Source organism: Dendropsophus ebraccatus, chromosome 4 (assembly GCF_027789765.1).
Source record: "Dendropsophus ebraccatus isolate aDenEbr1 chromosome 4, aDenEbr1.pat, whole genome shotgun sequence".
Lineage (NCBI taxonomy): Eukaryota > Metazoa > Chordata > Amphibia > Anura > Hylidae > Dendropsophus > Dendropsophus ebraccatus.
Window position 1 is genome coordinate 117,982,502 of NC_091457.1, and position 16,404 is coordinate 117,998,905.

Consider the following 16,404-nt stretch of genomic DNA (forward strand, 5'->3'; position numbering starts at 1 on the left):
ACCAGCGACACTAGCGCCATGCCTGCCAACCACAGTGCCTCCATAGCCCAGCAAACTATAGTGCTGGCATAACACTGCTAACTATGGTGACCTTATAAGTTCTTCCAACTACAGCCCCCTCACACATGTCCAGCCACTGTAACCAGTGCCTGCATACTATATTGCCCTAACACCACAGATAATTATAGCAAGGTACTCGGCCAGTGATGCTATTTGTCGTGACACCAATGCTAGTCCAGCACACAGGTGTGATGTTGGTGCCTCTTTTATATATATATATATATATATATATATATATATATATATATATATATAGCCGGTTTGTGTCCCCAAATGGTCGGTAACCTTCCGGGTTTGTTGTGGGTCCCTTGGGATCTTGTCACGGCAACCTGGAGTGGCAACTGACCCACCCGGGTTGTCGGTACCGCCACCCACAGAGAAGGGGAAAAATAACCCAAGGTGTGCGGTGGTGTGTGTATAGGTGCAGGTGCAAACAGAGGTAGACAGAGTATTTAATATATAATAATATACACTTTAATGTAAAACTTTGGCAGGATAACAGTACATGTTTTGCAGACAGTAGTAATATTGACACAGGCTTGAGTGCTGACATAGTGCTTGAGGTAGGTACTTGGAAAGAGTAGCAGTAGTAGTAATGCTTTGTAGAGGTAGAGAGAAGAGGAGAGGAGTTTTCCAGATGAGACCAATGCCCAATGTAGCCCTCGTACTCTGCCGGAACTATAGCAGAAATATCTTAGTAGTGAAGAGATACTCATACTCACGTTTAGACAATGTCTGAGCGCCTTCTGCCCCCTAGTGTTGTAGAACCTGTTCTAGGTGGTAAGCACGAGCCTCAGTCATTGGTTATCTGGGTATAGCTGGGTGTCAGAGATTTCCCAGTTACCTGCACTGCACAGTAGGATACGTAGACCTTTATATACCTGTAACTTTGTTCTACTGGGATCAGCTCCTCTTCCTTCAGGAGACTGTCCTGCACTTTTAAGACACGTTCCTGGCATGGGCTAGGGTATTTCTTGGTGGCTGCTCTTTCCTACTGTTGCTTAGCACTGCATAATAAAAGTAGCTGCTTGACTAGAAGAAAGTCTTTTCTGAATCTGAGCTTAGTTCTTGTCAGGGATCCTGGCATAAGCCAGGCTCTGCCTTAACTACAGCAGGAACTGTTCTGTGTTGTGCCTCTCTCACTGAGAAACTTGGTAAGACTGACCTCACTTCCTCCACCAGTGTAACTCCTCCTACAGGGGTGTTTGTGTACAGTAGTGACTAAATCCCATACCGTAAATCTCTCTGGGCAAGCCCCGCCCAGCCGGATTTCATTGTCTGCTCCACTCTGGGCTTCCTATCAGCCCAAATCAGACCCTGCTGACCCTAATCCCCTGCCCTCATAACAACCCTAACCTTCAGGGTTGGTGCTAATCAAGAGGGATAGGGTTAAGGTTGGGGCTGTGATTAGGATTAGAACATGAGAAATCAGTGGGACGTAACCCTAATCCAACCCCCAACCGTAACTCTAAAACTAAACGTTCGGATTAGGGTCGGGGGTCCGACAGGGTCTGATTTTGGCTGCTAGGAAGCCCGGTGTGGAGCAGCCAATAAAATCCGTCTGGGGCAGGGCTTGCCTGGAGAGGTCCCTTTACGGTATGGGATTTAGACACTACTGTTTAAGTACCTGCCTGTCAGTGGTGGGGATAAGTGTGTATAGAGAGAGGCTAGGTCAGACAAGAAAACGCACTTGTGGTAGGTCAACATAAAACACATGGCATAGAAAACTTAACCCATTATCTTTCTTCAGCTGTGCAATAGTAGTAATACATATAAGAAATACTGACACCTAGTGGGGAAACTACATACTTCATCCACCACTTGTTTAACATGAGTGAGAACTTTAGGACAGGCGTATAAGAGAACTGCTAGTAGAAGACACCACAATAGTGCTCCCATTTTATTATATTTTCAATTGCTATCCGCAGGCCCACCTTACCAGCCAGGATGACCCCCATATCTGTCACCAACAGTGAAAATAGACTAAGCCATAGTGCCCCCATAATATAGACAACTCTACAGTGTCAGCCATAGGCCAGTCTTACATCACCAGTTTTGATGTGAGCATGTAACTTCCTAGTATATTTTTCCAGATATCTGGTTACTGTCAGTCATTGAAAGCATTCTTTTTGTTTTTAGAGGCTGAACACTGTTCTACTGCTACATGACATATTCTGGACTGGTGCTCTGCATCTGAATCTAAGCAACAATGTTCCTATTCACTGGCATGTGTGACAAGGGTGAGGAGTAAATAGGAACGCTGGCGGTGAGCATACAGTAAAAACTCCTAACACAGTGCTAATGTCACACATATATATATATATATATATATATATATATACATACTAGGGATGGTCCCTTCGTACAAACCCGAACTCTCGGAAATGATTCCCGCTGTCGGCCCGCTCCGTGGAGCGGGAGGACGGCCTGGAAAACTGGGATACAGCCATACCCTTAGGCTGTATCCTAGTTTTCCAGGTGGTCCTCCCGCTGTATCCACCCGCTGCACAGAGCAGGCAGACAGCGGGAATCTGATGCCGAGCGTTCGGGTTCGTATGAACCCGAACCTTTGCAGGTTCGGACCATCCCTAATATATATATATATATATATATATATATATATATATATATATACACACTACCGTTCAAAAGTTTGGGGTCACCCAAACAATTTTATGTTTTCCACGAAAAGTCACACTTCTTCACCACCATACGTTGTGAAATGAATAGAAAATAGAGTCAAGACATTGACAAGGTTAGAAATAATGATTTGTATTTGAAATAACATTGTTTTTACATCAAACTTTACTTTCGTCAAAGAATCCTCCTTTTGCAGCAATTCCAGCATTGCACACCTTTGGCATTCTAGCTATTAATCTGTTGAGGTAAGCTGGAGAAATTGCACCCCACGCTTCTAGAAGCAGCTCCCACAAGTTGGATTGGTTGGATGGGCACTTCTGGCGTACCATACGGTCAAGCTGCTCCCACAACAGCTCAATGGGGTTCAGATCTGGTGACTGCGCTGGCCACTCCATTACCGATAGAATACCAGCTGCCTGCTTCTGCTGTAAATAGTTCTTGCACAATTTGCAGGTGTGTTTAGGGTCATTGTCCTGTTGTAGGATGAAATTGGCTCCAATCAAGCGCTGTCCACTGGGTATGGCATGGCGTTACAAAATTGAGTGATAGCCTTCCTTATTCAGAATCCCTTTTACCCTGTACAAATCTCCCACCTTACCAGCACCAAAGCAACCCCAGACCATCACATTACCTCCACCATGCTTAACAGATGGCGTCAGGCATTCTTCCAGCATCTTTCCATTTGTTCTGCATCTCACAAACGTTCTTCTTTGTGATCCAAACACCTCAAACTTGGATTCATCCGTCCACAACACTGTTTTTCAGTCTTCCTCTGTCCAATGTCTGTGTTCTTTTGCCCATCTTAATCTTTTTCTTTTATTGGCCAGTCTCAGATATGGCTTTTTCTTTGCCACTCTGCCCTGGAGCCCTGAATCCCGCAGCTGCCTCTTCACTGTAGATGTTGACACTGGTGTTTTGCGGGTACTATTTAATGAAGATGCCAGTTGGGGACCTGTGAGGCGTCTGTTTCTCAAACTAGAGACTCTAATGTGCTTATCTTATTGCTTAGTTGTGCCACGCGGCCTCCCACTTCTTTTTCTACTCTGGTTAGAGCCTGTTTGTGCTGTCCTCTGAAGGGAGTAGTACACACCGTTGTAGGAAATCTTCAATTTCTTAGCAATTTCTCGCATGGAATAGCCTTCAATTCTAAGAACAAGAATAGACTGTCGAGTTTTAGATGAAAGTTCTCTTTTTCTGGCCATTTTGAGCATTTAATTGACCCCACAAATGTGATGCTCCAGAAACACAATCTGCTCAAAGGAAGGTCAGTTTTGTAGCTTCTGTAACGAGCTAGACTGTTTTCAGATGTGTGAACATGATTGCACAAGGGTTTTCTAATCATCAATTAGCCTTCTGAGCCAATGAGCAAACACATTGTACCATTAGAACACTGGAGTGATAGTTGCTGGAAATGGGCCTCTATACACCTATGTAGATATTGCACCAAAAACCAGACATTTGCAGCTAGAATAGTCATTTACCACATTAGCAATGCATAGAGTGTATTTGTTTAAAGTTAGGACTAGTTTAAAGTTATCTTCATTGAAAAGTACAGTGCTTTTCCTTTAAAAATAAGGACATTTCAATGTGACCCCAAACGTTTGAACGGTAGTGTGTGTGTATATATATATATATATATATATATATATATATATAAAATCTACTTTTTAGGCTACAAACCCACTTGGCGGGTCTGCAGCGAGTTTCCTTGCTGCGTTTTTGCAGCGAGACTCGCTGCAGATCCCAGCCCTATACTTTCATTAGCAGAGAAACTCGCAGCAGGGATGTACCCTAATCCCTGCTGCGGTTTTGTCTGCAGCCCGCCCCATTAATCCCCTAGCCGCCGGACATTATACATTACCGGGTCCCTGTTCCTGCTTGCTTCGGGGCTCCCGGTGTCTTCACGGCCATGCCCAGGCGTTGTAGGGAGGTCATACAGACGCGTGGAGGCCACACACACTACTGAGCCTCATTCCTTACTTCAGGCATTTCCAATGAAGTTGGATCAGCCTGTAATTTTTCACTTTGGTTTTGAGTACCTCTCCAAATCCAGACCTGCATAGGATGCTGAAGGAGAATTCTGGGCAGGGGGCTTTTTTGGCCTAAGTGCCGGGTAGGGGGAGGATGAAAGAAATAATGTGTACTTACCTCCCCAGCTCCTGTGCTAATGCTGTATACTGCAGCTTTGGTCCCCGACTCTTCCTGGTTAGAGAAAGGACCAGAGAGTTGAAGTTCCAGGCCCACTCAGCCAGTCAGTGGCCATAACCAGGACCGGCGATGTCAGAGCTGGAGCTGGAGAGGTAAGTACACATTATTTCTTTGATCCTCCCCACCACTCTTCTTTAATTTTCCTTTACTTTGATTATTAATGTTTTGTTGTTCTCAGCCTATTCCACTATGTAGTGAATAAAGATTTGCAACTGGGATATTTCATTCATTCATTGAGCTCTAGGATGTGCGCTCCCTTTCTCAGCATACCCTTCCAGTAATTGACAACCTGTGATCCACAAACTGCAGCCAAACTACAACTCCCATAATGCCCGGACAATAGCTGAGAGCCTCAGGTTGTAAAGCAATACACTTTCTTCTATTCTCCCGCACTTTGCTATTTATGATTTGCTGCAATGTAGCCGAGAGATTCCTTTCGTTTCTATGACAGCCACAACGCTTGGCCATCACTCTCAATCTCTAACTCGGGGGATCCCGCCAATCGTAAAATGCCGGAAAACCACGCCCCATCGTACGGTCAGCAGCCAATCCCCGCCCGCGTGACTTTAATCTAGTCTTTCATTGGTGAGGGGGCGGGAACTCTTTAGACTTCGTCCAATCGGTAATGTCTTTTTGGTCTCCTTCTGTAACACGTGCAGTCCCGGAAGTAGGAAACATCTGGCGGGTCGTGTGTGCGGTGGGTTACGCAGGTGAGCTGTGCACGGTGCTCCTCACGTATTCTCCCGGCTAGCTGTACTGTACAGCAACCTGTGGAGCTCCAGTTATTGAGCGATGGCCACTCACTGTATTGTCAGCGAGGCATTCTGGGATTTGTAGTCCCCGCGCAGTTAGAGTGTTGCATGTTGCCTTTCTCTGCATGCTGGGACCTGTATTCCCCAATAGCCACAGTTTGCAGAACACCGCGGTAGTAGTATTGGGGCGTTTGTGGTATGAGATAACGCTAGCTGGTTTAGTGGAACCACAAGTCTCAGCACGTTGTGCACATTCTGTATACTGCTAAATCCCTCCCTGTATAAGGAATAGGCCTGTCTCCACTCTCCTTCATTGTTTATGGGTCTCCTTGGCCCTGATTACCCCATAAATAACTGTCTTCTGTCAGATACATTATTATTGCACAGATCATAAGGGGTTAACCTACAGCATAAAATCAAGAGTATTTCAAGGATAAAGTGAATGACAGACTGATCATAGGGAGCGAGCACCCTGCCCGCCAGGGGTTACAGCCTACAAGGTTAGGGGATGGAGACGTATCTGGTGTAGCTGAGGCATGTCTGTCCCTTGTTCATACACAGCTCTTCATTTGGTTGTAAAAAATATATTCAGTTATATAGGATCAAATGCTGATGGCGTGATCACGCATGTAGGAGAGCACTGCGGCCAGTGATTGGCTGAGCTCAGAAGTTTCAGGGGCGGCTGCAGGGAGCGTGGACAGGTATGTATAAAGTCATCACTATTACACGTAGCAATGAGCGGTCAATAATCTTTCAACTTGAAAGACAATATTGATTGTTTCTTTGGCTGATCGTTGTTTTTATTACACTGAGTGATAATTAGCAAATTGCCTTGATTGTGCAGGTTATCGCTCCGTGCCTTAAGAAATATTCAGTTTTAGGGTGGGTTCACACACAGCGGAATTGCAGCGGATTTCACACTGCGAGTTTGCAACAAACTCTGTTTCGATTCCCGGCACTGTCAGTTTGAATAGGTTTACTTAGGCCCCCTTCACACGTCCGGAAAATCTGTCCGGATTTCCTATCAGGAAATCCGGACGGATTTCCGGACTCATAGACTAACATTAGACACGGACACCCTTCCGGATTTTTCCGGAAGGGTGTCCGTTCCGGAAAATAGGACCGGATTTTTTAGATCCTGTCCTATTGTCGTCCGGAAATCCGGCACGGACGCCCCCATAGAAGTCTATGGGAGCGCCGGAATCACGGGCATTTTCCTGATGTATATCAGGAAAGTGTCCGCGATTCCGGACTGGTAGAGAGCCAGCCCCGGCCGCCGTCCGATCACCCGCACACCCCCATCCCCCCCGCACACTCTGCCCGGCACTACAGAACCCCCCCCCCCCCCGCCGCCGCCTAACCCCCAGTACCTCCGCCGCCCCCGTCCCCCCGCCGCCCCCGCCGCTGCCGCATCTGACCCTCTCCCCCCCACCCCCCCCCCCCCCCCCCCCCCCGGGAACTCACCACCGGGCCGCCCGCCGGATGCTCCGCACCTCCGACCGCCGCCGCTGCCCGGACCTCAGCACTGCACTCTGACCCGGACGCCAACCTCGCGGCCCCGACAGAGCAGGATCCGGGACAGGTGAGATTACCCCTTAGGACTACTACTCCCACCATGCTCTGCTGGCAGGCCATGATGGGAGTTGTAGTTCTGCAGTCTGTGGCCATCCAGGTTGCAGAAGTACAACTCCCATCATGGCTCTGCTGGCAGGCCATGATGGGTGTTGTAGTTCTGCAGCCTGTGGCCATCCAGGTTGCAGAAGTACAACTCCCATCATGGCTCTGCTGGCAGGCCATGATGGGAGTTGTAGTTCTGCAGTCTGTGGCCATCCAGGTTGCAGAAGTACAACTCCGATCATGGCTCTGCTGGCAGGCCATGATGGGAGTTGTAGTTCTGCAGCCTGTGGCCATCCAGGTTGCAGAAGTACAACTCCCATCATGGCTCTGCTGGCAGGCCATGATGGGAGTTGTAGTTCTGCAGCCTGTGGCCATCCAGGTTGCAGAAGTACAACTCCCATCATGGCTCTGCTGGTAGGCCATGATGGGAGTTGTAGTTCTGCAGTCTGTGGCCATCCAGGTTGCAGAAGTACAACTCCCATCATGGCTCTGCTGGTAGGCCATGATGGGAGTTGTAGTTCTGCAGCCTGTGGCCATCCAGGTACACGGGTACCTGTGATTTATGTTGGCATACTAGACAATATTATCTCATCAGGAAATCCTGAAGGTTTTTCCTGATGGTTTCCTGATGGTAAAAACGGATTACTGTCAGGAAATCCTGATACTATCCTGATGACATTTAAGGTCTCCTGATCAGGATTTCCTGACAGTAAAAACTGACACGGACGTGTGAAGGGGGCCTTACAGTGGAATTTTCATGCTGCTGCCAGTATGTAAACACTGCCCCCGCCCCCCTTAAACCACCACAGCCCGGTGAATACTTTACTGGTCTGACATGTCACTTGAGCGGAGGAGCGTGTGCTTTCCCATAGACAAACTATGCTACACTGAGGCAGGCGGGATTCTGTGGCGGAAAGTTCTGCCTGGCTTACTCAGTGTGAACATACCCTTAATGGAGTAATTGCACAGGAGAAATAATCTAAAAATATAATCTGCTGCAGATTCTGTACAGGGTAATGTACTCCTAAGAAATGAACCATGTGAGCTCCTTAGACTATTCTGTCGTATAAAAGTAGAAATCTCTTTGTTCTGGTCTCTTATAGTGGGAGTTAAAATGATCACTCCAGCGTTTGACATCACCCAGGATTCTGACTTTCTCATCATAACCATAAAAGTCCCCTATGCCAGGGTGTCAGAGTTTGATATCTACATTGATGGAGATGACTTCAAGTTCTATGCCAAGCCTTACTTTCTCAGGTAACATAAAGGACAGGTAATATTGATAGCAATAGATTATGATGATGGCTCCATTGTTTACAAAAAACAAAAACTTAATCTAGATGAATAGTTTCTTAAAGGGAAACTGTCAACATGTTAGAAGCATCTAACCAGCTGATATGTACCTATTATTCATGGAGCGTTGAGGATGAAGGTAATTTTCTTCCCTTATCCTCGGGGAGGTTACTGTGCTATTAGCATTTTAATCACTGGGGCGGGCCTTATAGTCCTTCAGTAGCCCACTGTGATGATATTCAGTAGAAGGGGCAGAACAGTGCACTGGGGGAGGTAGTCCCACCTAATTAGCATAAGGATTAAACTGCTAATAGCACAGAAATGGTGCAGAGGATGAAGGTTACCTTTATCCTCAGCGCCCTCTGCGTAGAAGGGACATATCAGCGGGTTAGAGTCTTCTAATCTGCTGATAGTTTGCCTAATCTGCACCAGGAAACCCATCAGAATAAGACCTATTGTTTAAATCAGGTTTTTGTATTTTGTCACTGTCATAATAGAAAACTTTTTACTTGTCATAGAGGCATGTCAAAAGTTTTTATTGGTCTAGGTCTGAACCCTCAAACTAAGGCTGGGTTCACCTTACGTTTTTGCAATTAGTTTTTTTTATTAGTTTTTTCATGTGTGCATCCGTTTTGATCTGTTTTTCCATTGAATTCCATTATAAAAAAAAGATCCGTTTTTTTAACAGACACAAAAATGAGGTCGACTAAGTTTTTGTGTACGGTAAAAAAATGGATCAGTTTTTTTTTTATGATGAAATTCAATAGAAAAACTGATCAAAACCGTTTTTCATCTGTTTTTTGGAACAAACAGATGAAAAAAAGGATTGCAAAGACGGAGTATGAACCCAGCCCAACGACGCCAAGATTATTAGTTGGGGGCTCATTTACATACAATGCGGGTCTTCACTAAAGTAAGTTTGCAGATTATTGCAGGCAGGGACGGAGGCCATAAGCAAATGTTAGGGTAGTGTGTTGGGTGTTCTATCAGCATGTTTACTTACACCGTATGTGTTTTTTTTTTAATGATTGGTTCCCTTTAAAAAAAAAAAAAAAAAAAAAAAACCTGAAATCTTATGGTGCGTTTACACAGACAGATTTATTTTACAGATTTTTGAAGCCAAAGCCAGGAATGGTTTAGAAAAGAAGAGAAATCTCAGGGGCGATTTATCAAAGGGTGTAAAATTTAGACTGGTGCAAACTGCCCACAGCAACCAATCACAGCTCCTCTTTTCTTTCACCAGAGCTGGAAGCTGAGCTGTGATTGGTCGCTGTGGGCAGTTTGCACCAGCCTAAATTTTACACCCTTTTGATAAATCTCCCCCTCAGTGTTTTCTTTATGACTTGTTCTTTGTTTATAGTCTGTTCCTGGTTTTGGCCTCAAAAATCTGTCAGATAAATCTGTCTGTGTAAACGCACCCTTGCAGTTTTTGCAATGGCTATTGAGCATCATAATAGACAACACTTGATCACTTCACAGAGGTCTCCTCATTATTATCAGAGGGAGGATTACAGTAAGAAGTGACACCTATACAGATAAGAAGGCCTAGGGTCCTAGCAAACTTCGCCCTCCAGCTGCTGATTGCATATACACAGCATGGATATGTAACTACTAGAGACGAGCGGCATTTGATTAGCGCTGTCTGCTGAAGTTGGATAAAGCCCTAAGGCTATGTGGAAAGCATGGATATAGTCATTGGCTGTATCCATGTTTTCCAGACAACCTTAGAGCTTTATCCAAGTTCAGCAGCCCCAGCTAATCAAATACCGAACGTTCGGGATCGGATCAACCCGAACCCGGTTCGCTCATCTCTAGTAACTACCAGTCAACTATCAATCAGCAGCTGGAGGCGGGGGAGGGGTTTGGCAAAAATCCCGTTCTCTTGCATATTAGAAGAACGGCTGAACACAATGATATAAGATTCCCTTTAACCCCTTAATGATGGATGACATATATTTATGTCATCGCGCCAACTAGGGGAGTTCAGAGGCGGGCCGTGCTGCGATCCCGACTGCTATCTGCAGCCCGGGACTGCGGCTATTAGCCGGCACAGTCTGATAGCTGCACCCGCTGATTAGGACCATTAAATGCAGCTGTCAAAAATGACTGCTGCATTTAACAGTCCTCTATATCCCTTTTCCTGGGGTCTAGTGGCTGGATCCCCCTTCATCTTACTGGCCCAGGACTCAGTGGATCGGTATTCTATTGATCTGGTCTGCAGCAGATCAATAGATCATTGCTCAGTGCATATAGCAGCTGATTTCCAAGTGCTTTGAAGTGAGCTCTGCTGGACTCCATGACATACAGGTATGGCATGGGTCTTTAAAGCGACTCGGTACCCACAATCTGACCCCCCACCCCCCAACCACTTGTACCATCGGATAGCTGCTTTTAATCCAATATCTGTCCTGGGGTCTGTTCGGCAGGTGATGCAGTTATTGTCCTAAAAAACAACTTTTAAACTGGTAGCCCCGTGCCCAACGGGCGTGGCTTAGATTGTGTATGCATTAGACTGGCAAAACCTCTCTGTCCCTCCTTATCGCCCTCCTTATCATTAGGAATGCTACAGGTAGATTGTCTCCTATTCCTCACCTGTGTCAGCACAGCACATGGGCTGGATTGTTAAGACACCCGTGCAATGTTCAGACAGGAGAAAATGTTCTAGGGGCATTCCTAATTATGAAGAGGGTGGGGAGGATGGACGGAGGGGTGGTGCAAAGTTAGGGCACAGATACTGTAAGCCACGGCCGTTTGACACAGGGCTGCAAGATTTAAAGTTGTTTTTTAGGACAATAACTGCATCACCTGCCGAACGGACCCCAGGACAGATCTTGGATTAAAAGCAGCTATCCGAAGGTACAAGTGGTTTGGGGGGGGGCAGATTGTGGGTACAGAGTCGCTTTAAGTGACAAGATTCCATGACGTACCTGTACGTCATGGGTCCTTAAGGGGTTGAACAACACACCCTTTACGCTGTGTGTGTACCTATAAGGGTCCGTTATACACTCTATACCTATGTCGCATGAACCCAATGAGAGGGTGCATGGAGATGCATTGCTCCTGTAAGGATGCCGCAGGCCGGGATCTTTTCCCATGATTAATGAGTTTAATCTCAGCTTTTTCCATTATTGTGATTTGTTCTGTCCTATTGTAAGTACACGGTTGCCATGATCCACTGCTTTTCTGTATATAGATTAACACTGCCTGGGAGGATAGTGGAAGATGGAAGACAGAAAGCCACATACAATGCGGATGGTGGTAAGAGCGCATCATAAACTGCATGTACAGCTCTGAGTTCACAGACGTAGTCAGGCTTTATTAACTCTTAGTTTTTTTTGTATTTATTTTTTTTTTTGCTGATTTTGATGTGTGTCTGTCATTTAACTGTAACTGTCACTGATCATAACAGCGAGCCAAGAGAAGCCCGTACCTGTGTGCTTCACTTCCTGGCTTTTTATGATCTTCATCCAGTTGTAGTAGGCGGACTCTAGTCTACAGAGCCCATCTAGTACAAGTGAAAGAAGATTTCTGTGAGCCAGGGAGTGAAGGGCACAAGCTTGGGCCTCTTGACTTGCTCTAATGGTTGATGGGTCTGAACACTTAGACCCCAACTCGGCAAAAGTTTAGTCGTCTGTAACTTGTTAAAGGGGTTGTTCACCAAAAAATGTTTTCTTTCGAATCAGTTGGTGCCAGAAAGTGCCAGAGATTTGTAATTTAAGTCTGTAAAAAAAAAAACCCACAAAAACAAATCAAGTTTCCAGTACTTATCAGCTGTTGTATGTTCTGCAGGAAGTGGTGTATTCTCTCCAGCCTGACACAATGCTGAAGAGCTCAACCAAGCCTATAGAGTCTTATGCCTGTAGTGATTATTGGCTGACATTAAATGTCCCCATGTAAGGCACAGGGATCAGTCATTGAACATCAAACACTCATCTTTGATCACATCTTTTGTTCAAGCCTAAAAATCATTTTTGTCTGTATCTTCCATGATAGAAGTCTATAGAATATATATAAAGCTGGGTTCACACTGCATTTTTAGCATACGTTTAACGGATCCGTTTTTTTTTAATGGACAAAAAAAGTGTCAGCAACGTTTTTGTGTCCGTCAAAAAAAACGGATTCGTTTTGGTCCGTTTTTTTTTTATAATGGAACTCAATGGAAAAAGGATGCATCCGTTTTTGCAATCCGTTTTTCATCCATTTTTTTTTTCAAAAAAGGGATGAAGAAAACTGATTGCAAAAACGCAGTGTGAACCCAGCCTAAGTCACAAGAATGATCCAGCGTTCATTTCCAATAATTGGTCTGTTGAAGGGACCTTTCAGTGAATGTTTTTATGTCTCTATACAGGTAACCTCTCTCACTTTTTGTGATCTAATATGTTACATTGCTTTCTTTTTAGGTATTTTTACTGTCCAAGTGCCTAAAGAGACCCCAGGACAGCAGTTTGAGGGCCTGAATCTTCTGACATCCTTGTTAGCACCTAAAGGGGCAAGAACTTGTAAACCCCTGATTGAGGAAATAGGTGAGTACTTCCCTCTAGAATAGATTAAAACCTTCATAGTGTTATTATTTAGCATCTCTGTCTGGAGTTTTTTTTTTTTTTTTTTTTAGCCAGCGAGAAGTCCAAGGGGAAGGGCTTGAGATTAAGTGGAATATGCAGTTTAACCCCTTAAGGTCAAAGCCTATTTTCGTTTTTGCGCTTTTGTTTATTCCATTTTAAGTTTAAAAGTCCATAGCGCTTGCAAATTGAAAAAATTGAAAAAAAAAAACGAATTTGTTTTGATTTCGGGGAGTTTTGCATTTACGCCGTCCGTCCTATGGTAAAACTGACTTGTTATGCATGTTCCTCAAGTCGTTACGATTAAAACGATATATAACATGTATAACTTATATTGTATCGGATGGCTTGTAAAAAATTCAAACCATTGTTAACAAATATACGTTCCTTAAAATCGCTCCATTCCCAGGCTTATAGCGCTTTTATCCTTTGGTTTATGGGGCTGTGTCGGGTGTCATTATTTGCGCCATGATGCGTTCTTTCTATCGGTACCTTGATTGCGCATATACGACTTTTTGATCGTTTTTTATTACATTTTTTCTGGATTTGATGCGACCAAAAATGCGCAATTTTGCACTTTGGAATTTTTTTGCGCAGGCGCCATTTACCGTGCGAGATCAGGAATGTGATTAATTAATAGTTCGGGCGATTACGCGCGCGGCGATACTAAATGTTTATTTATTAATTTATATTTATAAAATGGGAAAAGGGGGGTGATTTGGACTTTTATTAGGGGAGGGGATTTTTTATTAATAAAAACACTTTTTTACTTTTTTTTTTTTACTGTAACTAGAAGCCCCCCTGGGGGACTTGTATATACATAGCACTGATCTCTCATAGAGATCAATGCTGTGTATATACACAGCAAAGATCCATTAGATCGGTCATAGATTACTATGGCCTGCTGCAGGCCATAGCAATCTATTGCCGAGCTGGGATCAGCGTCATTCCGACGCTGAGGCCCGCCACCGGCAGAAGAACGGATCTCCCCCCGCGATCGCATCGCGGGGGGGAGATCCGAGCCACTAGACACCAGGGATAGTGTGTACAAAGCCTCTAAGTGCAGCTGTCAGGTTTGACAGCTGCACTTAGAGGCTTAATTAGCCGGCGCGGCAACGGGACCCGCGCCGGCTAATAGAGGCACTGCCCGGCTGCACGTGTCAGCCGGGATCAGCGCCGTTCAGAGCGGGGTCCCGGTGGGACCCCGCTCTGAACACCCCGAGCGGCACCATGACGTATCAGATACGTCATGGGTCGCTAAGGGGTTAATGTTTCCACATGTAAAATAATGCACCTGGGGAGAAGGAATCCTCTATCCGAGTATTATATTGGCAGTTCTGTATAACAAAGACTTCAGAAGAGAAGGATTTAGGGGTAGTGATTTCTGACAGCCTTAAAATGAGTCACCAGTGCAACCAGGCGGTGGGGAAAGCAAATCGTATGCTGGGGTGTATAGCTAGAGGTATAAGCAGTAGGAAGAGGGAGATTGTGATCCCGCTGTATAGAGCTCTGGTGAGGCCACATCTGAAATACTGTGTCCAGTTCTGGAGATCTACATAAACATATTGATAAAATAGAACGGGTCCTAAGACGGGCTACAAAAATGGTGGAGGGTCTGAAGCATAACACATATGGAAAGTTTTAGCAGTAGCTTTGTTTATCACATGTCAACATGACAATTGTTTCTTTGTCTGCGTCTCACCTGGCACCTGTTATTGTTATATTTAAAAATGTAAAACATTTAGAATTTAGGAGAAAAAACATATCAGGAACGTCAAAGATATAAATCTGTATAGTCTGGATGACAGAAGGAAAGGGGGGACATGACCGAAATCTTCAAAGGGGTTATCCAGCACTACAAAAACATGGCCACTTTTGCCCCACTCTTCTCTCCAGGTCAGGTGTGGTTTGCAATTAAAGGGGTTATCCAGCGCTACAAAAACATGGCCACTTTTCCCCTACTGTTGTCTCCAGTTCAGGTGCGGTTTGCAATTAAGCTCCATTTACTTCAATGGAACTTAGTTTCAAAACCCCACCCAATCTGGAGACAACAGTAGGGGGAAACTGGCCATGTTTTTGTAGCGCTGGATAACCCCTTTAAACTCTATTTACTTCAATAAAATGGAGTTTCAAACCCCACCCAATCTGGAGACAAGAGCACAGCAAAAGTGGCCAAGTTTTTGAAGCGCTGGATAACCCCTTTAACTATGTTAAAGGGCTAAATAAGGTTCAAGAGCGAAGTGTTTTTCAGAATGTCAGAATTGACACAATAAAATATTACTTTACTGAAATAGTAGTAGATGCTTGGAACAAACTTCCAGCAGATGTGGTAGGTAAATCTACAATAAGTGAATATAAACCTGCCTGGAATAAACATACATCTATCCGAAGATAATCAGAAAGGAAATACTAAAAGGACAGACTAGATGGACTAGGTGGTCTTTTTCTGCCAACTATCTACTATATTTCTGTGTCTGAGAGCAGCCTATGGCAATGTTTTCACACTTGCAATCACAAATGCAGCAGAAATTGTGCAGTGTTGCTGGGATTATCAGCAACATTGCATGACTATTGGTGAAGAAAAAAGTGTGGTTTTGGCCGTATTGATGTTTCAGGTGACTGTTGGATTTCTTGCAATGCACAAGGCAAACGGAGCTGCTGAGTACATATGAGTTTAAAGTGTAAATATTTAAAAAAAACTTGTCATAGCAATATCATAAGTTTTGTAACAGTGGGGTCTGGGTGCTGAGACCCTTGTAGATTGCTAGAACAAAGGGGCAGACACTTTCAACAGCGCGCTCTCTTCCCCTTTCTCTCTGCTATAAACTTGTAATACAAGCACTCTGTCATAATGGGAGCCTATGGAAGGTCCGGTATATGGAGTTGCTGGGAGTTCCATAGGCTCCCATTATTCTGTAGGCGTCTCGTATTAGCAGTAACAGCAGAGATGAAGGGGCAGAGTGAGCACTGCTGAGCCCGTCTGCCCCTTTGTTCTAGCGATCAGTTGGGGTCTCAGCTCCCGGACCCCGATTGATACAAACTTCTGACTTGTCGCTATGACATATCAGAAGTTTCTTTAAATGATAGTTACACTTAAAGGGTACTCCGACGGGGGGGCTTTTTTTTATCTGGTTCCAGTGGCAAGTCCTGCGTCGGAAGACTAGGAAGCGGCCGGCCAGCGGGGACCGGAGTGCTGCGATATGGGACCCGCTGCTGGAACCGGGGAGGTAAGTGGACGTCGCTGCCCTCAGCCACCTCCTTCCCGGCCAGATCGA

General features: G+C 45.0%; 1 protein-coding gene across 4 annotated transcripts in view; it reads left to right on the plus strand.

Moving 5' to 3' along the window:
- The first annotated feature begins 2,303 nt into the window (after nt 1-2,303).
- SHQ1 (SHQ1, H/ACA ribonucleoprotein assembly factor) overlaps nt 2,304-16,404 on the plus strand; it is a 95,553-nt gene continuing 81,452 nt past the window's right edge. Inside the window, exons 1-4 of one of the 4 annotated variants that reach the window (XM_069966870.1) lie at nt 2,304-2,326; nt 8,381-8,534; nt 11,764-11,828; nt 12,971-13,093. In XM_069966870.1, coding sequence (XP_069822971.1) covers nt 8,392-8,534; nt 11,764-11,828; nt 12,971-13,093 — 331 coding nt within the window. In that variant the 5' untranslated portion in view covers nt 2,304-2,326; nt 8,381-8,391. Of the gene's footprint in view, nt 2,327-4,979; nt 5,001-6,139; nt 6,161-8,380; nt 8,551-11,763; nt 11,829-12,970; nt 13,094-16,404 lie in introns of those variants that run through there. The other 3 variants (XM_069966871.1, XM_069966872.1, XM_069966874.1) reach the window with 3 other exon arrangements.